The following is a 23,863-nucleotide window of genomic DNA, read 5'->3' as shown; positions in this document are numbered from 1 at the left end:
CATCTTGCACATTAAAGTTAAGAACACATTCAACTAAAAGCATGTGTAAATGGTCACCACAGAGAAGTCATATTACAAGTGCACATACAGATTAGCACGTAATAAAAAAGCAAACACAGGAAAACTCTCAAATGGTCAAAAACTTAATGTTCAGCACCATTTATCTGTACCTAAACATTATAGCACGCACTTGCCCATCTCCTCGCTTTCAGTAACATATGCTGCATTAACAGATCTCTTACCTAAGTTCCACAACTCTGATTTTGGAAATACCAGGATTCTCCTGATGTGCTGTTTGGTACAGCTGACCTACAGACAAATTATGCAGCCCTGCTAGGAACTGGAGAACGCTATTGCAAATGCATTATTGCTGTAGAAACACCTCCAAACATGGCTGCATGTTTGGTTTTTTGTACAGTCACATAGAGCTTCAGCACCAAAAAAGTTCCAGTTACGCAGTTAGAAAGAGTTTAATGATTTATTCAGAAATACCCTGGAGTGAGTGTGGAATGGAAGAAGGAAGAGGTAGTTACCCCCCCAGCGAAGCCATGAGCACAAGAGACCTTTGCATATTACATGCATGCCCATCCATAAGCTTGCTTTATTTGCCTACAAAACTTTTACCAAAGGCTTTAGAGGTAAGATCTTCTAACAGTTTCCTGTGGCTGACCAGTGAAAATACTTTTTTGCCTCCTCCACTTGTCCTGCTAATTCACAAAAGGAAAAAAGTACAGATTATAAAATGGAAAAAAAGCAAGATTCTTCAGAAGAATTTACCCCATGAGAGGCAACTTCTACGTTTTGTGGTGCAAAAATATTAGCCATTGGCTGCAAGTTGTTGTCAAACAGTCTCCATTTTATGAATTATGTCAAATCAAGTACCCCAGTCACTAATATATCCAGTTTGTCACATAGTTGCAGCTTTCTCAGAAAATACTCCAATTGTGGGTTAAATCAGTACTCCTTTACCAGTATATTCTGTTGTTCCAACTGTTTTCAGGAGACAAGCTGGTAATACCCTCCTAGTGCATAAGCATTTTGATTGTACACAGCCAATGGACCACACTTGGGACTCACTACCTGCAAAGAAGTCACAACTGCCTAAAGATCATTTTAATGGGGAAAAACTGACAGTCGGTTACACCTGAGGCAATTCTAACATTTGTCTACAGAAAAGAGCCCTTGTCAGGACAGGCCATCAGTTCAACACCAGAAGCAACAAATAGGGCTAAGACAAACATCCACTTAATTCTTAAATTCTGCAGTAGCTTCTTATCCTTCCATGTTTACAACAAAACAAGTTTCAGTCACTCAATGCAACTGAGCTTAGGAAAAATCCAAACCTGAAAAATATCAGCAAGCCTTGTTACTGAGCTGCAGAGTGGTCAGCCTTGTTACTGAGCTGCAGTTATATCAGCCTTGTTACTGAGCTGCAGAGTCAACAATTGGAGCAAGTATTCTGTCAGCTTCTTGTCTGGCAATACCCCAACAAATTGCAATTTGGACAATCGCAAAAACGATTTCATATCCCTCTGATCCTGTAAAAGTTGAAGGGTATTTTATATGAAAATGTGCCAAATTGTTTCAGGCTTTCTAGCATACAAAGTATTATCATCAACAGTCATAGAACATCTACTATTAGTAGCATTAGTGATTATAAAGCTATGGGAAGTATGTTAAAATGGAGCAAAGACTAGTGAAACTTCTATTCCAAGGGAAAAATAAATCAATCAGAACTCTTCAATGTCTGAATTGTTGGGTCAAAAAACTTAGCTGCAGAGAGAACTGGCATCTAGACTTTAAAAATCACACATGCAACTGAAGTAAGCTTTAACATAAACTTGCACCATATTGGCTTTTCTACAGAAACAGTACATATTTGCATAAATTTATTACTAGCCATGAGCAGGTAAAGAAGCTGCTACCACAGGGCAGCAAATACATTTTAAGCTTGAACCTGGAATCTCCATTGCAGAAGTGGCAAAAAGCCTACCAGTTTGTTTACAGCTTCCTTTAAAAGGCTAGAGCTTAAGACCTAGCAATCCATTAGCAGTGGACCATTTATGGAAAACCTCTCATCTTAACTAGCTGGTCTCAGCAAGTAGCTTAGATACTTTCATTCTATCTTAAACATTGGCATCTGCTCCAGAAATTGGCATTATATCAGCAAACTAGCATCAAGTGTAATTATTAGCTACAGTCAGAATGAGATTTCTATTCCCCCCTCAGGAAACACTTGGGTTTTGTTCTTTTTAAAAAAAAAAAAAAAAAAAGCAGCATTTGTGTGGCTGATATGAAACTATTACGTAAAAACAGATACCAGGTCCTCCCTCTGTGGTGTTAAAAGGCCTCCAAATGATGTTAAATTAGAAAATCAATGCTAATCGGAAAGCTGGCCTGCCAAAGACCTCTAATTGTTACACAACCTACTTCTGTGACTATAGTTATAAAACCAACTGCCTTGCTTAAACTTTTTAAAATTCATTTTACCTCGGAAATGGGAATGTTATCTTCATGACTGGAAGAATCAGTGCACTACAGCACAACCACACACCAGCCCAGCACACATGAGCACCTACAGGCTCTGTATTGATTGCTGTCTTAAACATGCCACAAGCATTTATGAAGAATTTTGGTAACAGAGGAGTGCAAAAGTGATCAAGAGGCACTAATGTCTAAGCTTACTTCACTCAGAAGGAAAGCCAAGCTTGTGAAGCACCGCAGAAGTTGAAGAAATATTTCTCATACAGCTGACATAAATAGCATGTGTAAGCAGCATTTAGTATCACTAACAGGTGGTCATGGAACTAGCAGTTCTCCATTTCCACACCGAGGTGTGACGCATGCAAGTACAGGAATCACCAACTAGTAACAGCAGATAAAGGCATGATGCATTAAAAGTACCAGAAAATATGCCAGTTCTGGCACTGACATTAGAGGATTAATTCAAGATTTCGGGCAGCCCCCTCCCCACTTTTTTTTTTTTTTTAAATCATCACATTCAGCAGAAATTTGTTTGACTTCAAAAAAGTCTAGTTCTAAAGTTAGAATTCAACTGTTCTACAAAGTGATGTGGTCTCCAAGTAGCAAAAGATAACTATTGTCCTAGTTTAGCTAACACTGAGTTACATGGGTATAAGCGTGTCACTGCACACAAATGTATTTTACTCTGTTATCATTCTGTTTCACACTTCAGACATGTTTTCCTCACTCAGCCTGGGTAACGATGCTGCTTATATTCAGCTCTGACAGGTAGGGATGTCACCAGCTGTTGGCTAAAACACTCTGCTCAGCTATCAGCAGGTAATAAGCCTTTCAGTTCACATCTTTAAGTTGCCAGTACGTTTGACACGGTGATAGTTTCTTCTCCCTCCAAAGTTTCAGAGAAATTGATGAGCAAGAGGGACATGGTGCCTCTTCAAGTGCTGCATGTTCTGTTCACTGCATTCTGTAGGTGATAAATTACCTAAGAAAGGTAGTCTTTCTTACAAGTAACATCAGGAGCAAGACTGAAGTTCTACTGAGTTTTATGCAGTTATCCATTAAAAAAATCCAGTTCCCCAAAGTAATAGAGAACATTTCAACAGTTGTATTGTTTTGTCTTCCTTTTGATTAAACCAGTATTCCCAGGAAGCCCTATTTTGCTCAGCTTCATAAATTTTCACTAATAAATGCAACCTCTGAGAAACAGCCTGCTCCACCACTTTCCAGAGCCACCCACTTCACTACTGGTTATCTATTTAAAGATTTTCATGAAACTTGATTTGCTATGCTCCAATGACCACCCCTTCCAAAATACAGGGGATTACCTACACAGATTACTTACACGGCTCTGTGCAAAACACCACTGCCTTAGAATTCGTAGAACCTGTGGAAGATCCAGTCACTCCAACCCACCTCAGAGCAGTTATTGAGCCACATTTTATCTCACCATCCACCACCATTACTCATTTTTTAAGAAGCTAGCTTTAATAGCACTAAATCTGTTAAGGAGAAATCTGACATTTGAAATTTTAAGAGTGTAGTAAACGTACAGAAAACCAGATTGGCTTCCATTTCTGCTTTATTTTAGCATTCTAATTTTACATCATTTTACATGAACTGTTCTGTCTGAAAGCCAATATTACAGCTGTATAGGAGGTTGTAAACTCCAATGGCAATGAAGCTGAGCAACTGAAATGACAAAATTTTTTCAAGTTATTCTACGAAAGCTCTAAGATGTCTAATTTCAACATGAAATTTCATCAATGATTATGCAGATAAATGGCTATTCTTCAAAATGCACCTAACCCACAAGGACAACTTGAAATTATCATTAACATGAAGCATTAGGTAAAGAATGTCAATCTTCTTCTATACCAATAGTTATCAGCACTTTTTTTTGTTTTTAAGGTATTTTCAAAAATGGTCTCCTTAAAATCATGAAGTTGAAGTACCCTTTAAAAAGGACTCTTGGATAAAATACTTTATATCAAATCGAGCAAAGACAGACATTAGATTTTATTTTTATACTCCTATTAAGTCTGTTTTGCCCACAGAATATTGTCTTTAATATAACGCATGGCTTAAGATACATTATTCTACAATTGCTATTCATTCAAGAAGCGCAAGTCTGGTTAAAAATGAAAAATTTTTGTTCATTGTCTGCATTGTAAGTTCATAGCGAGCAGCATGCTAAACCAGAAAAAAACCCTACAGAGTAGGCAAGCTGTTTTCTAAAGTACTTATTTGCTTATAAACATGCATCACCATACTACATTGAGATATTTTCTAGCTCAACATAAAAAAAGCCCTGTAAAAGTGCAAGGGATCCAACTATCATTCGATGAAAGACAGATCAAGTTAAGGGGCACCACACAAGGCAATAGTGTGTTTGTTTACAACAGGATGCCATGACTAGACTAAACTTGCCTCATGCTCTGAGGTGCCTAAATATTAACTGATACTGCTACTTTTAGGATAGTATTTTCTTTTCCTGTTGTCTCTAGTCAACAAGTTTCCTTCTGTCTCCAATTCAGCACAACAGATTCAAGTCGTAAAATCCTTTCATTCACAAGATTATGCTGAATGGCATAAAACAGCAGGGTCAGCACTTGCATTCTGCTTTGTACAAAGGAATAAACATTGCTTATATAGCTCAGCTGAAACAAAATTGAGATAATAATATAGAAGACAGAAGGCTAACACATTTTTAGGGTCGTGGGGCTCTATGGCCCTCTCTTGAAGGTCACCTGAAAGGGACACTAGTGCACTGAATTCAAAATTAAGTAGCAGGCTATATTTAGAATGACTTTAAAAGCCAGAAATCCTAAGATAATGTAATTTTTATTCAACTGCTAAACTTTACTTAAATAAAAAAGGATAAAAAAAAAAAAAGGTCACACATGCCATCACTGATATACCTTTAGTACATGCATTAGAAGTGAGGGTGAGGTAAGGACAAAGTGAATGCTTTCACATACTACCAAAAGCCTTAAACTTAAGTGTGATTGAGGAAATGCCAACTTTCAGTTTCTCCAGTAAAAGTTATACACTTTTCCCCCTTCCCAAAAGATATTATCTTTGGACATTTGGTCTATAAGTAATTTTCCTACAAATTATATGTTTCGAATGCTTCTATTCTCAATTACGAACTCACTTTAAAATGGTGGATTTAACTCCCTGCTGCAAAGCAGCAGAGGGACATGTGCGGACCATGTAGCAACAACTGATCTCATCCAAATACTAAATCCAAAATAAACATAATCTAAAGGAACTCAGGATCATCGCATACATATGAAAGCACCTTTTAACATATTAGTTGGTAAAGTTACAGCCTATTTCACTGTATTTTATATGTCCAGTTTCAGTAAAAGATAAATTAAAGCCCCTGGGGAAATGCATGCAATTATGATTATGCAGATTAAGGCAAACAATCTTTAAAAGTCTAATAGCATTAAGTGCACCAACTTTCCACTGCGTATGCCTCTGTGCAAACATTGTACTTTATCTATGCTACATTTTTCAGTAAACTCTCCTAATTTTTGGTTTGCAGAAACCTACCTGTACAGTTTTCTAAAACACAGAAAAATCATCATATATGGAACAGACTATCGAAATCCTACTAGCTGAGGAAGAACTTGCATGTATTTCCTGGAAGTTGCATGGTTCTGAAGGTACAACTGACAACAATAACTTAATTGTATAAGAACTGAAAGACAAACCTGGACCTGCTGAAAAGCTTTCAGTCTCTTCTTGAATCTAGAAGGTAAAACAAAATCACATCCTCGAGCTAGCAATGCCAACTCCTTTCTTAGATCAGGATCTTGCCGCAAAGAAATTTCCTTTATCCTCATGCTTTCGGATTTCATATAATGTCTCCGTGTGCCAGTCCAGGCACTTGAGTCCCAGTAAATAGCAGAGCTGTTGTATTATCACACAGTGCCACTTAAAGCAGCAGCTGCGCCCGAGTTCTGTGATATTATAAGAGAGTCAGCTCAACTTCGCCTGCTCCATACATTAAAGGGAACTTGGCTGGAATCACAAAAACAGATTGGAAAGTCACTTTGGGGGCCTGCCCTTTCGTACACGCATTCCAAAGTCTAAATGGGACAGTATGGAAAAAAACAAACCTGTTTGGAGGAGCATCTATAAAAGCAGCTTCCAATTTTAAAAAAGCAAGCCTTAAAGGAATGCAGAGGCCAGCCATGATCATTTTGTAGCTTCCTCCTCCTCCCATCCCCCTCAGCTTTTTCTTCTGTCACAAAACACTCACTGTCTAGCTTCAATGAAGTACCTCACCGAAGGATAAGGCTTATTACACAGCAATTAAATTCCTTTTAAACTCTTCAGTCCTTTAGAAGGAACGCTATTACACCGGGAACATGAAGGCAACAACAGAAAAAGCTGCAGACAGACTTTCAGAGTAGCTTATGTAGCTTCATGAAATAGATTCTTTTACGTTTATCTAGAATTAAATTACTGTATCGCAAGAATCTAATCATTCAAATGAAGGTGGAAAGCAGTAGCAGAAATGAGGCAAATGTTACCCCAATGAAATGCTGCTTTAAATCATGTCTTACAGAAAGCTACACTTGAAATATGAACCATGTAACAAAATCTGAAAAACTTGTCAGGATATTTTTTTTTTTTCATAAATAAGAGTTTTATAAAGTTTAACATCCACATACTAGATTGCATATCGATCACATTTCTATTTTTCTTTTTTCAGTTTATTGAATCTCAAATACATTTTTTTTTGGGGGGGGGGGGGGGGTGGGGGTGGGGGTGGAAGAGAATGGGGGGAAGGCCATGTTTAAGCCCACAGCAATCTTCCTCCCAGTAACAGAAATCTGATAAGCTTTTGGGAAAATTAAAGTGACCTTCTGTCCTTCCTCCTTTGCAGCTTTAGGTACATTAATTGATAACTGGTAAAGTGTCATGGTTTGAGCTGATTGTTTTCATCCCTCATGCTTTAAATAAGGCCACTTTCTTGATTGCACAAAGATGTACACAGTCCAAGAAATGCTAAAACAACTCTTTCACAACTAAGTTTGAGATGTCTCTTACTGGGCTGCATTATTTTACCCCCACGCTGTGTTATCTATAATCTTTAGCCCAATTCATCCATTCATAGCCATGCTGTCATGTAACAATATATTAAAACCCCACAGTAAATATCCTTGTAAGATTAAGAAGGAAACTATGAAAAAGTATGAGTGAAACATGATTTGTCTTAATTGGATCCTTTTTAGTTTATCACACACTGTTAGAAAGTAAACAATGACAAAAAGCTTGTTTCCTTAGTTTGAATGTAGTGTCCCGTTTTCCCCACCTGTTTCTTTATGCAACTCGTTATGAAGATATTTATTTCTTTCGGAAGTGGGAGAACAAGAAAGGAATTGACGAGGCAAGAGTCAGACATGTTGTGGTTGGCATGACCAGACTATCAAACTGCATCGAGCAAAACTGGCTGTCACTCACTGTCTTTTAGGAAGATCAGATCAACTAACCTGTGATAACCCTTGGGCCACAGGGAAAGCCAGCAGGGAGCTGGGTGCGCAGCACACAACAGCAGCATGCCTGGAACTTGAGACGAAGGACTGAGGTGTTAGAGTAGGGGAAGAAACCTACTCTGGCACTAGATACCCGTTCCAGACCAAGATGTTTGTGGAAGGTCAGGAAGGTTGTATTGCAAGGCAGATTGCATTTCAGGTTAGGCAAAATAGGTTTTCCTTGAAGTAAGAAAAGGTATCCTCTCACCTAAATTGCTTTCTCTTTTCACCCCTTTTCACCAGGTGATGTGCTCCTATTCACTGTTACATTCATGGTCTTGTTTGAGGTGGCTGTAGTATGTCATTAAGATAACTGACTGCCACATGGAAAGCTAACTAAAATACTGGCAGTCCAGTTCACCTAAACCTGCTGAAGGAGCCTCAGTAAGAAATCAGTGTTCTTAACTGAGTTGCAGATTTCCCTCCTTTTTCCAAACAGAGCTCAAAGTCCATCACCACATAACCAGCATATTATGTTCAATATTTTGATTATTCTGTATTTCATTGTCATAATATTACTGCACTGCTTCATGTAGATGTTAACTCAATCCTGTTGTTAGCCTAATATTGTTTTAGCCCTATTGTCACTAGTCTTGTTTCAAACTTAGTGGTCACGTACATGCCTGTATGCAGTATAGTTGTCAAAATTTCACAGGTTGCAATATATGAAGAATCTACATGCAATTGAGCATTTAGTTGCAATAAATTGTGAGAGGTAAGTACACTGGCAGCTATTAATCACCCCCTTCTCACCATCTGAACAGAAAAGGGTTTTGTATTGCCACACTTAAGGAGATATAAGCATTTGTAAAGCAATGTGGTCAAGAATCCCCTAAGATCTGTTTTAATCTTTTCAGTCGTGAATTAGCCATAGGGGAAGAGGGAAAGTCAGCTTCCATCCAGATGGAACTAGGAGTGTTCAGGTATAGTGTTAAATTTATTGTAAATCTGAATTCCCTCCAGTGAAAGCTATGGCAAAATCCTTTCCTGGGTGAAGGGCTGGATGCCAGCCATGAAGCTGTTCAAGTATACTGGCAGCTTATTATTAGATAGATAAACAGAGGAGAAGATGCATGCTCAGAGCTTCCTTCCAAAACTAAAGATACACACTATGAATGGATCTGACTCAAGGGACTGTGGCTAAAGAGCTTACTGCTTTAACAGAGGTCTGAATATACACAACAACAGTATAATATTTGTTCTGGTTTTAACACAAAAGTATTCAAGTGAGACAAAGATGAGGATCACTAATATTTTGGGTAATGTGGAGGAAATAGAAACCTGAAGAATACCTCAAAAAACTTTAAGCATTTGTCTACAAAAATGCATTTTCTTGTCAGAAGCATATACTGACAAGATTTAAAGTCTTAAGAGATTATGGTTAATGGACCTCAAGTCTTTGAAAAAAAGCATCCAAGCATTAAATTAAATATGTAATAAGATGTATTTAGCCGTACAAAACCTTTAGTTGCTGGGGTCCAGTCTTCAACCCAGTAACACGTGAACCAAGATGACAGAAAGCCTGTTTGGCCTTGGAGACAGTTTAAATGAGGCTGAATGAGCAAGCCTAATGGCAACAGTGTACAACATAACAGAATCTCTCAGCCTGTGATGCTGCAGGAATTATAGAGTGGCTCCTGGGTTAACTGTGGAAAGAGAACTGGCAGATCTCCACAGCAGTCAACTAAAGGGTTATGCAACTAGAGTAACCATTTCCAAATGAAACTGATTAGCAAGGGGCAGAAAAGAGCAGTTAGGAGAAGATAACTAAGGCAAGTTAGCATCTTTATCAATATAGAAAAAAGATGAAACAATGACTAACTTAGTACTAAAGATATATTTCAGAAGTTTAAAGTGGAAAAAAGGCACTATTAGTACAAGCAAATAGTTCAGGAAGAGAGAGATATATATAAAAACAAACAACTCAAGCAGCTAACAATGCTAAGTAAAACACAGGCACTATGAAGCAGGAAAGACAAAGAAGAAATTACATAAATATACCAGAAGAGAGACAAATGAGAGCAGCAATTCTTTGCTAGACTAGAAAAACAAGCAAACAGTACAAAAGGCCCTGAAATGCTGGGTTCATTTCCCCCCCCTCAGTCTTCACAAAAGATTGTGACTAGACTATCACCATTATTTAATATTATCAAGAGTTATTTCTAGATCAGATAGTCCGTATCCAGCCTTTGATCTACTGAAAGATGCTGGAACTAGATATGCCCCATTATTTGCAAAATAATTAGACATTTGATTGATAATAATTATTTAGTTTCCAACTCAGACCAAAGCTCTACAGTCAGACTGAGCTTCTAACAAATCTAACACAATTTCTGCAAAATGTATTGCGTAATAGTAGATGCAAACAACATCACACTTCAGTAAATGCATTGCTCATTGACTAGATGCATTATTTAGAGTAGCCTAGAGATCCTTAATCCCGCAGACCAGTGGTAGCCTGTGGATCATTGTTGTAACAGCAGTTCTCAAGGTGTTGAGTAAAAAACATTGGGAAAGATTAGAAGGCAATGTCCATCTCAGTCCTATTTGATTTTATGACCTACAAAGTGAGAAAACGCAGCTTAGGCAGGCTTGGTAGCATCTGCAGTACCTTTCTGCTTAACATTATATAGAGCAACGTCCAGTGTTGACATAGTCTAAATAAATGAATGAAGAATGCTAGTGCTTCTCTTTGAAAAGAATTCCAAAACTTCCGCTCAAGTCTTCAAAGAGGCCCTTGCAGGGGAAAAACTCTTTATAGCAATGGACTAAAGTCTCAGTTGTTCAAGTGTGTTATTTTACATTATTCCAAGCAATAAACAAAAACATTCCCTTCTCAGGGGACTAGTACTTGCTATGTACTCAGGAGTACACAGCAAAATTTACTGACCTTGACTTTTAGTAGAGTAGGTACTGTAAACCATGAAATGTCTAGAGAATTGGATAATACAAGAATAAATTGGAAGTAGCAAAGAAAATTCTGCTTTTTATCCACGTAACTGCCTAAGCAATCAAGGATATTAACATCTATTGACAAGGTGACCCACTTGTGGGTGGGGAGGAAACCCTCCGACACTGATTTTTCAATACCGAATTCACAAATATTGATTTTTATTTTCATTTCCCAAAACCCCTGACTCTGTCCTGAAATAAGGATGCACAATGTTGAAACTTATCCATCCTTATACTGATGGATAAGGAAAAGTATTTAATGGAATCCAAATAATCAGCTTTCCCAGTTCTTCAGACGCTTGTCTAACTTGCTTCTTGTTAGTAACTTCACATTTCTAACTGCTCTATGGGAAGAGAGTAAGAGGACAATGCACTTGTGAGCTAACAGAGTAACAAAGTACTACTGTCCATCCCTAACTCTCCTTTGGATGAGTCATCCCTTTTCAGCAGTACACTGACAAAACAAGGGAGACAAAGTCTACAATGTCTGGATCACAGAAGGAATGAAGTTATTACACTCACACCCAGCTATCAGCTACCCAAACTGATTGCTTTAAAGTTACTGATAGTGTTTTGAGTATGATGTGCTACACTGATGAACTGCTAGATGATGTCACTGTGTAGTTAAGAATATGTACCTTCACAGAGAGAAAACGATCCTTTGGCCTTGGAATGAAGTTTGTGCAAATCTCGGTCTATGTGCTTTTTTTTTTTTTTTTTTTTTTGAGGATGCAATGCCTCCCCCATAGAACACGCAGATAATTAAAAAAAAACATGGAAGTCTTGCATGAGCATGCCTTCTCTAATGATTTTTTTCCAGTACTCTTGAATTAGACAGAGCAATGCCTGGAGGTTCTTTCCACAGTTGCTGAGAGAATCCAGAATCTTTAGGAGGCAAGACAGTGAATAAAAAGACACCAGTTAGATGTGAGATATATGGTCATGTTGGTAGCCCAGGAAGGATGGGCTGATCAGATTCTCTGCGCATTACCAAAAGAATGCCATGTATGTACACCACGCCATGGGCTGTTATCAGATTATAAGCAAGCTAAGATACATATCACCTTGCTATGATTACACTGCCTGGACTGCAAAGACATAGCATGGGCCTTTTTAGATTGCTAACTGTATCTGGCAGACTACCTTCAGCAAGCGTCAACACTGGATATGATAAAACAGAAGCCTGACGGTTAATGGATGGTTTATATTCCTTTCAGAGCAATCCTCATGTTCCCTGCCATTTTAGGAAATCAGCAGTATACATTTTATTTACCTGTATATAGCATAAACAGAGTTTTAAAGGAAAAGGGTTGTTGGAATGGTGATCTACAGCTGATACCTATTTACTATTCATGATCTTCAGATGACTCTATTCATCAGATCATGAGAACCAGGTACACCGAAACTGATGCTGCTGAGGTGGCTATCAAACAGAAAAAGACATAAGCAAAATACCTAGTATGGATTATAGAAATAAAAGTCACACTTGCTCTAAAAGGTGCTGTTTTTTTACATTTTAGATGAACCAGAGGCTATCCACAGAGGAAGCTACAGTCTACAACATACACATTTGTAATTTTACAAATAAGCCTCTGAACAGGAGAATAGGTTGAAAGGAAGAATCAGTTCAGGCTGATGCAGAATGCCACTGAGATTTTCCTACAGGAGACAGCTTTCATAATAGAGTCTAATGTTATGTGTTATGCAACTTCTCAAAGTCACACAGACCATTCTAGATATTTAGCCATTTCTAGATTGGTATTATTTACCTTGTGTCACCTTAATTTAGAAGTTGACAGACTAATCTGGTATAAAAAATATGAATGACAATGTTTTATAACTGTCCAGCAACTTATTTAAACATTGAACCAGCTGTTCAGTACTTCATCCTTTTGACATGAACTGAATTTTCAATTAATCCTTTCAAAAACACATTTATATTTTGAAATTTCATAATTAATTTCCAAAGCCACAATGATTGGTGTATGAAAGTGCAACCACCATAATTCCAGCATCACAGGCTAACATGACATGTAATTTAGTCCCTGAAATCACAAGACAATAATTTTGAGTCAGTGACAGCTGCAAGACAGCTTCTTGCTTATGCTTTCGCTTGAGATTTCCCTCCCTGAAGATCTTAAAGCAAAACCAACAAATTGGGAAGCTTAAGATACAGATCTTGTTCTACAAGTCGGTCAGTAAGATCGCAAATTGTAATTTACCAGCCAACAATGGGATTTCTGGTAGAACTCCTATAGAGGCTTACTCGTGAACCAACACTACTGTGTGGATCATGAATCAGTATGAAATCATTGCTGATATAGGAAATGGAGAGGCAACAGAAACTCTACTGGTTTCTACAGAGCTAAATGAAACGTCATGCACATCCAAAGGTACAGTGGTAAAGGAAAAAGCAAAGAAAGAAGGCAGGACTTTAGCTTCCAGTATGATAACTAAAGGGGCAACCATTACACATGAAGAAATAAGACTGAAGTAGTAAGATACCTTACAGAGGTATAGCAACACAAAAAACTTTGCCAGAACAGCAACAGTACTCTTGACTAGCAATTTCCTCAATTTTCCATTATTGGAAGTCCTGATATGAAATCTAAATATTTTAAGCATTCTATAAGATCTTTCTAAAATACTAAGCTTAAATTTGTTACTTGATAAAAATTTAGAAAATATTCTTTAGCATGTTAACAGCAAGTAAGACAACTAAACTGGTGATCTTTTGTTTAAAATCTTAAATTACAACAGAAGACTTTTAAAAAGTATTTGTTGTAAATTATGACTATTCTTGAATACTAGTAGTAGTAGACAGAAGACAGATCTAGCCCATTAAGTGCTTTCAACATTACTTAGTTTCAAAGTTTGCTTTATTTCTTAGTTAATGAAGTGTGCCACATTGATGAAGTTTATTTACAATATATCAGTGATGATCATATCTAGTAGAAATGTTTACAAAATCTAAAATATTAACTGTTTATCAATACAAATCTAGCTTCTAAAGGAATAAAAATGTTTAGAAACTGCACTCCTGGTTCTGCTGAATTCTAAAACCAGATCAACTCAAGCCACAGGCTCTACAAACCTTGTTTCGTCAAGATAATGTCAAGAAGGTCAAACTAAAACTTGTTTATGGTGGGCACATTTACAACTCCATATTATAGGTATTTTGCAGTGCTTCCCTTGTCTTCTTGTATATAGATTTCTACAAAAGTTGTGTCTCCTTGTAGTCTTCCAACTAATCTCATTTGTTGCCTGAAATCTGCCAATGTATGATTTGCATAGAACATATATGTAAGGCTAATTCCATGTTAAATGAAACTAAGCAGTATGCACAAGGTTAGTTAAGCACATATCCCACCACCCATAAGAGCCCATTACCCCTGCAAGTACCTGTGGTCAAGAAATGGTTAATGGGTGGCTGAACAGTTTCTAGCTATTTTTCATATAAAATAGTGATTGCTATGCAAAAGGGACACATCTAACATGAAGTACCAGAACATACTTTTAAAAACATCTCTTGATCACCGGTGAGCTTTCTAGGGACCCATTTTAAGTTGTATCTGTCGTTCGCAGAATACAAACTAATCTTATCTACCAAGGCATTAGTACCATCTGGTTAACTTGAAGATGAGAACACCACACTAATCCAACCCAAGACAAAGGAGTTACTTGGATATTATGCCACAGTTAGAACATTAAATTTAGTAACCAGTTGTTGTGGACTGTAAAAAAGTGAGAGTGCTTAACTGGTATCTTTTCGAATCAATGCAATTACTTAAGTTACCTAACTGTCATTGAATTTTTCACGACTGCTGTGCGTGCAAAGCCTCTAAATTTGCAAGACTCAGCCATATGGTATTATCATTGGTATTTTGTAGATTTTTCTCATAACATTGCTTGCTGAAAAATTCTGTGCAGTCATTGACTAGGTCTATCAGTGGACAAACTAGTTCACTGGATGAGCTGCATTAATTGTTTTGTGCTGAAGTAAGCCCATACATGCCTTTGGCCTCAAGCTTATTTCTTGCTGACAGAGTAAGTGTAAGGCATAAGAAGAGGTTCTCAAAAATATAAGACAGGTTGTCAAACATCATTGAAGGAAAAAAAGAAAGCTATCTCCTCTATATCAATATCTAATTTCCTCCCAGGCTGACCACCTGTTAGAAGAATGACCTGTTTAAATGACTGATGTAAAGCTATAATTAAGCTTAAATGTTTTTAAAGACTGGTCAGAGAGAAGCAACTAGAAGTAAGTAATGATCTCATACAGCTATGAACTTTTTTGTTTGTTTGCTTTTAAGTGACAGTTTTACCTATACAGGAGAGAGTGTCTGTGATTAATAAATTTAATCCAAATACTTGAATTTGTCTTGTGTCAGGATTCAGGTGAATTTTAAGTTTGAAGAAAGTCACATATAATTCTGAATTCAATTTTTCAGCACTAGAAACGCCAAAGCTTCTTAAGACTGGATGCAGCATACAAGAAATATTTATGAGTTTCCAGTAGGACAGAAATATCTTCAAGTGCAACTGCCACTTTGCAAGAGGACAAAAGATCACTATTTCTTCTAACAAAGCACAATGTGTAAATAGAATTAATACTACTGCTAAGAAAAGCGTAACACTTATGTCCCAGGGTACAAGATGCAGTTGAAATAAAAGCCCTCTACCAAAAAGCTACAACAGTGAATAACTTTCAGTTTCTCATTTATACATAAATTGAATAGCTGGTTCTCTAATCAGGATAACAATTCTTCTATTCCAAGCTATTCACTACAGCAAAGCTTAAGAAGAATAACACAACATACTATCAGTGCTGCTTACGCTGACTACTGTTATTTCACCACACTTGAAACTAATAAAGATTTTCTAGGAACACCCATAGCTGCACCCTTCCAGACCTTAATATGAACTTCTGGCTGTCCTTCCTTTGTTGGCACCATAGAAGGACCTTTATTGTGAACACTTTAGTGCTGACATCTGTCATAGTACCCTGTTATCATCATAAAAGTACATCAGTTTGATACCAGGTTATTTACAGTCTGTCTTTAAGTCACGGGCTTGAGCTGGAAGCCAAGTCCACCATCCTCCCCACTTAGTGATGGATGCAGCACTACTAGCACAAGGCTTTGCATAATACAGAGTCAGGGAGCGTATGTGCTAGACCACACTCAGTCCGCACAGTGTAATCTGGTGTGCTGTGCAATGCTAATACAGTTTACATAACCTAGACTTAGTAGTTAACATTGTTTTAGGATTGAGGTATACTAGGTAGCAACTCAGATGCAGACAACATATAAGACTAGATACTTGAAATTTCAAGGCCAACATCAAAGCTTAATAACTACTTAAATGAAAAGCTGGCAGGATTCAAACACTGTCTTTCCTCTTACTTTTCTGACATTTTATGAACATAGTTTCTCTCCTTGCTAGTAGGGGGTGGTCCCCCAAAAAACTTACAGCACACCTGCAGAACATGGAGATAGTCCACCACTGATCTAAAGGATGCAGGTCTAAGCCTAGCTACCCTTTAACTCAAGTCCTCAGAAGAATTAATTTGTTCCAGTAATCAACTGCTAAGTGTTATTATACTCAAACTTCTGACAGTGTTAAAAGGTTTCATTCTAGTTCCCTTTAAACTAAAATGGATTCTAGTAGTACCACTCCATTGGAATCAAGTAACTAGTAACAAAAATATGGCAAGAACGGTAGTGATGAAAAAAAGTTATGCAGCAATATAGGAAAGTAGTAAAAAAAATTACAGAAATATGGGACAATGAGCTTTAATAATTGTCAAGGGATAACAAGCAGGAACAGTATGCTTATCAAGCAAAGAATATACAGAAACCAATCCAAGAAGTACCTTTATACCACAGGTTGACCCTGCAGAGAAACGGAAAATAACTTTGAAGTACTTCAGATCATATCACATTCTCTCTGCACCACCACCCCCCAAAATGCCCAAAGGGAATTCTGTGAATTGTTTCCCCAGATGCCTTGCACACCAGCTGGTTAGGATTAAACATCTTGCCTGCGGCATCTTTTAGGCCTTGAGGCCTGGCATTTTTGACAATGTGATGAACAGCGTGCAATTGTGTATGTCCCATATGTTTAAGATAATCTGGAGTGCCAGAAACACTGTTAAATCCATGTACAGTAGTGATAAAGGTTAGGAGAAAGCTACGACAGCTATTCTTCAAGTATAAAAGTTACAGCTCTATAATCTTTTTTTTTTTTTTTACAAAAATATACTCATAAAATATTGAAGACTTAAATGCTGAGATTTTTCTATGCCTCTGATTTTCTGTTATTGTAATACATTTAGCACATACAAATCACAAGCCTACTTGCAGAATACTAAGTGTTACCAAGCACTTCACATCACAAAGATGACCAGAACTTTGTGCAAACACTGTAATTGCAATGGATGCAGTCCAACACTGACCTCACTCTGAATGATGCTATGCAAGTGAAGGAAAATACCTCCCCTAAAGGAAAAAAAACCCACAAAGCCCTAAACAAACCCTGTTTTGTTTACACTTGCACCAAAACACACTATAAGATGAATTTTCATGGTAGAGTTCTATCTTGATTTTAAAATATGCATGTGAATTAAGCCAACAGTTTACTCTGAATTAGTGGTTTTCCAGAACCTGGGCTTAAGTGCCCTGTCCAAATGAACAAATTCCTGTTTGAAGCACCTCAGTTTTTTGTTCATGTTTAACATAAGGACCATGTAGGTTCTTTCATTATCTGAGAAAGTACTTCGGACTTGCTAATCAGTGGACGGCTTCAACTATTTTGAAAGACAGCAAATTCTCCTCTGACAAGACTTTAGCAGTTCAGCAAAAACACATGGCAACTTCTGAATTTTGGATAAAAATATAACCCTCAAACTTCAGTTACAAGCTAACCTCCAAAAAAGAGAAAAGATCTCCTTGCATACAATAGCTGTCAGCTACACCGCTTTTAATGCTGTTTAACAGTTGCCATGAGAACACCAACTTGTTTTGCTCATATGCTACTGTTAAGGTGTTAAATATTTAATTAGCTTGAAGACCTGTCTTCCAAGAATGCTTCCCATTCTGCAAAACATGTTTTTCTAACAGGTACAGAAACCTGCAGCATGAAAGTGTAGTTTCCTACACATTCATACTTACTACCTGGTAACCCAAAGATCAGTTTTCTGTTATAAGCTTTACTGTTTGGTGTCCATCAAAAAAGTCGTAGGAACATTTAAAAAACTGGAAAAGGTGTACAGCAACCTTACCCATAATCAAATCAAAATTCAGCTCAGTGATACTGAAAATGTATCCTGCCAAAATGAGTTTACTGCTTGTACCCTGCTATACAGTAAGAAAAAGTTTAATAAGATGCAGGCTGCCCAGAGAGGTCGTGGAGTCTCCATCTCTTGGAGACACTCAAAACCCGCCTGGACTTGCTCCTGCGCAACCTGCTCTAGGCGGACCTGCTTTGGCGGGGGGGTGGGGGGTGGACTAGATGATCTCCAGAGGTCCCTTCCAACCCCATATCATTCTGTGATTCTATATGCCTAAGTTGACTTATATAGTCCTAAAAGAAATAAGTTTCCAGCTCTTTATGGCCGATGTAAAAACCCTTTCCTAATATCACTCTCAGACACACAGAGTCAAGCCCATTAGTTCTTACCATTTTCTAGGACTGCTTTTTAGAATTTAAATCTGCATTACTGGACCTACAGTACAAGCTTTCTTATTTAAAAAGCTGAAACATTTTCTTCCATTTATAGAACCGAGACGAGGATCTCAAACTTACTTAAGTAAACTCAAATGAGTTTACTTTTGACAGAGCAACGGGTAGTTTATGGACATACAAGAAGGAAAAGGGGTATATATTGCTTTCTATGAGAAAATACACTGTCATGGCAGAACATGTAGTTATGCAACTCTTGGTGGCATTTTAAGAGCTGATGCTTGCTCCAAATGTAATTTACACTTCTTAAAGATTAGGCAACTTTTGGATGAGGCTTCAGTTCAGCTGAAAATAAAGCCATAAATAAATTTGTTATTGCTTGGCAACTTTCCCCTACCCAACTCCTTGAAAAACCCAACAACCTAACCCTTTAAGTTCTCTCTCAGCACGATACAAACAATTCCAATTAAGTAAAGAAAGTTACTCTTCGTTAATCTCTTCTAGTTCTTCTTTATGCATTCTACTATAAAGCAATCAACCAAGAGACAAGTATAGTAGGAGCTAGCAATCAAGTATTTCAGGCAACAGTTGCTTTTAATGGAAGGTCTCCCTTTACCTGCCTTTATCCAATACAATAAGAAAATAAGCATCTGCTAACTTTCTACGTTCACTAGAATAGGAAACATAATGGTGTGAACATAAAGAAAAACAAATATTTGTAAATCAATTGTCATGTCTTGCTGTCTGGTTAGTGGTTATGCATAAAATACAAGTCGCTATTATTATAAAGTTAATCTAGACAAACTCTAAACTGAGAGTGTGATGTCTTGAAACTAAGAAGTGGGGACTCCAAGTTATCAACCTAGATTTGAAAGTATTTATGAAATCAAGACAACACTTCATATTAACTGTTTTAGAACAAAACAGTAGTCACATTGTTACTCCTGTGGGTCACAAGGCAAGTGTATACATTCAAAGCACACCAGTAACAGCCAAGAAGTAACCTACGCTCTTAAACATCCTCAGCCCTAATCCCTCTACCCTTACCAACCTGACAAAGCTTCCCTGGGACACCAGGAGGTTTGGCCAATGTAATGAGTCAGATACCAAAGTCTGTAGAGTGATTGGGAGTGATGACCACTTAAAACTTACCAGTATTATTATATGATATGAATTTATAGTCCTAAAGCAGAAGCAGCATGCCTCTTAACAACTCCTTTGGTATAAGGCAGATCATATATGCAATGCTTAGTTTTGTCAGTCATCACATCATTTTCTTTCCAGTTTTGTTTTTACAATTTAGGAGAAGGGCTAGAAATTAGATTTAACTGAACTGCAAATTTAAAAAAGAATCTCAAGTTGGAGGCAGGGGTGTCATTCTTGCATGAAGGGCATTGTCTATTATAAATCAAGACCTCCTTAGAAAGGAAGCATTGAGTGTACCATGCAGTACCAAAACAATTTGTTAATACGCAGATTCAGTGGAGCCAAATTTGAGTCTTGTACTAACAATAGTGTCTGGTATCATTAGACAAAGGAATATTTGCAGTCAAGGCAGTCTGTTATAAAAATATCACTGCAAACAAGTGCAAGAACTACATTTGTCCAAAATTAGATTGCATTTAACAGTGGAAGGGTCTGTTTTTGAAAGTATGGCATTGGAAGCATCAATGCCTGGTTCGGGATACCTCTATCAAAAGTTAAACAAGAGGTATCCAGCAACTGTGATCTATTTAGTAAGCTAAATACTCTTTGTAAACTACCACATCTGATAGAATCCTAGATTTTTCTTTTAATATGAAGTGTAAGATTCACTAATGACACCTGGTTAGTCATGGCTATCTGGCCTATCTATCCAAGTTTTGGCTTCTACAATTATTTCTCTTTCATTCTCCTACTCTAAAGACGGGTCCTCCCTGACACTGGACACTGCTCAGTGGACACAAGGACATTACTGAAAACTACTTTTTTGTTATAAAGCTATTTCTAGCTTTTCCACTACCTCTAGTTTGTTTATGGCTGTTAAGAAATGCAAGAATACAGATACTAGCCCTAGCCTTATTGACATAGGAGAGGCAATACTTCAGAAAGCATGAATAATTTGTTTTGACTTTTCCTTATCTATGCGGCACCCACTGAAGCAAACATAACATGTAAATTAGTTGCAGCAAGATGAGTATTACATGATGTTCGACATCATAGCTCAAAACCAAGGTAGCTATACCAAATCTAATCAGCTGTACTGGATATGGAATTTTAAGATGCCTTCCACTCTGCAGTTTTAAAGAACAAAGGCAATATTGCTCTTGACAGAAAAGTTATTGGAAATAGAAAACAATTAATTTTTCATTTTGTGTCAGACATGCATGACCTGTAAAAAGCAACAGAGCTGCAAGGAGTCAAGACAGTCTTCTGGAAATTTAGGCCACCTACCCATTGTGGTAATGACAAAGAAACATTGACATTTTATGTTCAGTACTGCTGCTTCACTCCACTCCCGGTACCTCCTGTGGGGCAACTAATTACTTGCGTAATTTGCCAACACCACAAACACAAAAGTTACTTCCATTTAAAAAAGTAGGTCTAATAAGTAAGAAACAAACTTACTACTCTGGTTCCTGAGGATCGACGTGTTGCTCTAACATTAGAGATGTTCCTTGCACTCGCTGGAGTTGCCAATGGAAGAGTAGTAGAAAGTTGAGGGGGGCTGAAAGACATCAAAGGCAATCTGGTATCTCCTAATATGCATTGTTTGGAATTGGAATTTTTACTAGTGAACCTCTCATTTTTACCATTTCCTGAATCTCCATTACCAATTTCTGTTTTCTCCTCATTCTTGATTCTTCTCAAGCAGTCCTTTAGTATCAGCTGAGTTGCAGGCTGACTCAACCAGCACAAAAACAGTTCATCCACCTTCATTTTCAGTACGGGTTGCAGAACTTTCCCAGATGACATTTTCTACCAATTTCCCTTTTTGTTGGGCCAAATTCAAAATAAAGGTTTGACAGTCATCTACTTTATTCCACTTGACTTTCAGCGTTTCACAGACTCCAGGGTTCCTGTTATGAAAAATACTATTATTTAATCTTATGGTTTTAACAAAGTGTTGATATTTATTCCCTCAAGATACCAACAGATGTTGTGTGATACATGATAACATATGACTACAACATTTTGAAAGTGTAAGCCATTAATTAGAGTCAAATCCAGAGGATGTCTTTTTAAGAGTATACTGTGTAAATGATGGAGACTGAGAAAGTAGAGAGAAAGAAACTGCACTCACAAAGAGAACTATCTAACACATGTTCCCCCAGAACATGTATTAAAATATGCATTTCTTATGAAAATAGCCTTGGAAAGACTTATAATTGAACCTGCTAAGAATCAAGAACTAAATGTCTAAGCAGTTTTCACAAAGCCTTGGTGATAGTACAATTAAGAAGAGCAAGCCTTTCAGTCAAGAGGTTTAGTGCCAAGACTGAAGGCTCAATTTTCCTTCTGAAGTCTGTGCTGCTGATTGAAAATCTTGCATTGCATGTTGCAGCGCAAGATGCATTTCCCTATGAGTGGTGCCCAGCTGAATTCCTGAAGATCCTTCCACAGGATTTCATTTGCCTGCCCATTTGGTAACATGCAATCATTTGATATTTAAAAACTGATCTATTTGACATTCACTATTACAGTTTTTAAAGCCAAAGTGAAGCCCAGAACAACTCAAGAACTGGGACAGCAGGATTTCAGGTTCAGTCACTCACCTGAAACAAAGAGAATACGTATTTATTTTTTTTGAGAGAGGCAGAGGACTGGAGCTAAATACTGAGAACAGAACCCAAGATACTATTGTCATCTCTGCAATCAAATTACTTAGTGATCTGGTACAGTTTAACTGAATTCCATGCTTCTGCCTGATTTGTTTTTTTAAAGCCTTTATCAACATTTGATCTGTGTGTAGCAGGTGGCAGAGATATGCAAATACTTTGATGAAGAAGCCTTGAAATGAGCACTTGAACACCTAGCAACCGAATATACTACTAAAATCAAAGCTCAGCCTTCATCCCACAACAGAACTATAAACCTTATGATACTACGCCAGTTAAACTTTTTAAACCTTTACGCTTAACAACTTCACAGCTAAGTTATCCCGTTGTTGATACTGCAGCTCACGTTGTTTCAACTGGTTTATCGGACCAACGCTTTCACAGGGCCGGTGGCGGTGCCCACACTCCTCAAAGCAGCCCCAAGCCGGGCCCAGCGGTGCCGGCCAGCACAGGCGGGCAGCCCCTCGACTGCCCAGGAGAGGGGAACGGCCTCCCGCCGACCGCTTACATGCGGCGGGTACGTAGCCGGACACAAAGTGGGGGTGGCAGCGACCGTCACAGCGCCGGGGCCGCCTCCACCCCCCGGGAGGGGAACCGCCCGACCACCATCGTCACCACACACCTGCTTGTCCTAGCGACAGCGAGCGAGCGAGCGAGCGAGCGAGCGAGCGGGCCGGGGGGACACCCCCCCCGCCCCTTCCGCCGGCAGCAGCTCTGAGGCGACGTGGCTTGGCGCCGCGCCACCGACCCCACGGGGGACGCGAGGGGACACGGGTGGGGGGCGCGCGCCGCCACCAGCCAACGAGTACAACGGCCACCAGCCACTCACCTGCCGCGCGCCGCGCCGCCGTCCCCCCTCCTCCCGCCGCTGCCTTCAAATCCGCGCCTCCTTCCGGCCCGCCCACATCTCGTGAGAGCTCACCTCACCCGCTCTCCCACGTCTCCGCCGGCGATGCGGCGGGCGGTCACTATGGTAACAGGGGGGGAGGGGGGAAGGAGGCCGTGCGCGGGAGGGGCGTTTTTGCGTGCGTCGTGATGTCACAATGCAGGCTGCGGGTGGGTCTTTCTCCTCCAGCTCCCTGCCTTCCCAGCAGCCCTTGCGGTGGCGGCGGGCGGAGTGGCCACAGTGGTTATGGCGCTATGGAGGTGATCGTGGAGCCTCCCGGCTGGGCCCAGCTTGGCCTCTGCCCCAGTGTCGGAACCCTCCCGCGGCCGAGGCAGCCGGTCCGCGCCTAAGGGGCAGGGTAGGGGCACTGAGGTGCGCGGGCGGGCATCCCTGCCCCGAAAGCCGCTAGTTCCGCCCTTAGCCCGGTGCGGCGGGTAGGGACGCGTGCGGTTGCCGAGCGGTCTTAGCGCGGCCTGCCCGGCCCCCAGGGC

At 39.0% G+C, this 23,863-nt stretch overlaps 1 protein-coding gene across 4 annotated transcripts in view; it reads right to left on the bottom strand.

Moving 5' to 3' along the window:
* PPP2R3B (protein phosphatase 2 regulatory subunit B''beta) overlaps positions 1-23,370 on the bottom strand; it is a 54,474-nt gene extending 31,104 nt beyond the window's left edge. The window contains exons 1-2 of one of the 4 annotated variants that reach the window (XM_074155912.1): positions 23,316-23,370; positions 21,276-21,727 (exon numbers count right to left, since the gene is read on the bottom strand). In XM_074155912.1, the coding sequence (XP_074012013.1) occupies positions 21,276-21,623 (348 nt within the window). In that variant the 5' untranslated portion in view covers positions 21,624-21,727; positions 23,316-23,370. Of the gene's footprint in view, positions 1-6,203; positions 6,383-21,275; positions 21,728-23,315 lie in introns of those variants that run through there. The other 3 variants (XM_074155921.1, XM_074155931.1, XM_074155939.1) reach the window with 3 other exon arrangements.
* Positions 23,371-23,863: the final 493 nt, after the last annotated feature.

This window comes from Numenius arquata, chromosome 1 (genome assembly GCF_964106895.1).
Source record: "Numenius arquata chromosome 1, bNumArq3.hap1.1, whole genome shotgun sequence".
NCBI lineage: Eukaryota > Metazoa > Chordata > Aves > Charadriiformes > Scolopacidae > Numenius > Numenius arquata.
This window is presented reverse-complemented; position numbering and strand designations above follow the sequence as displayed.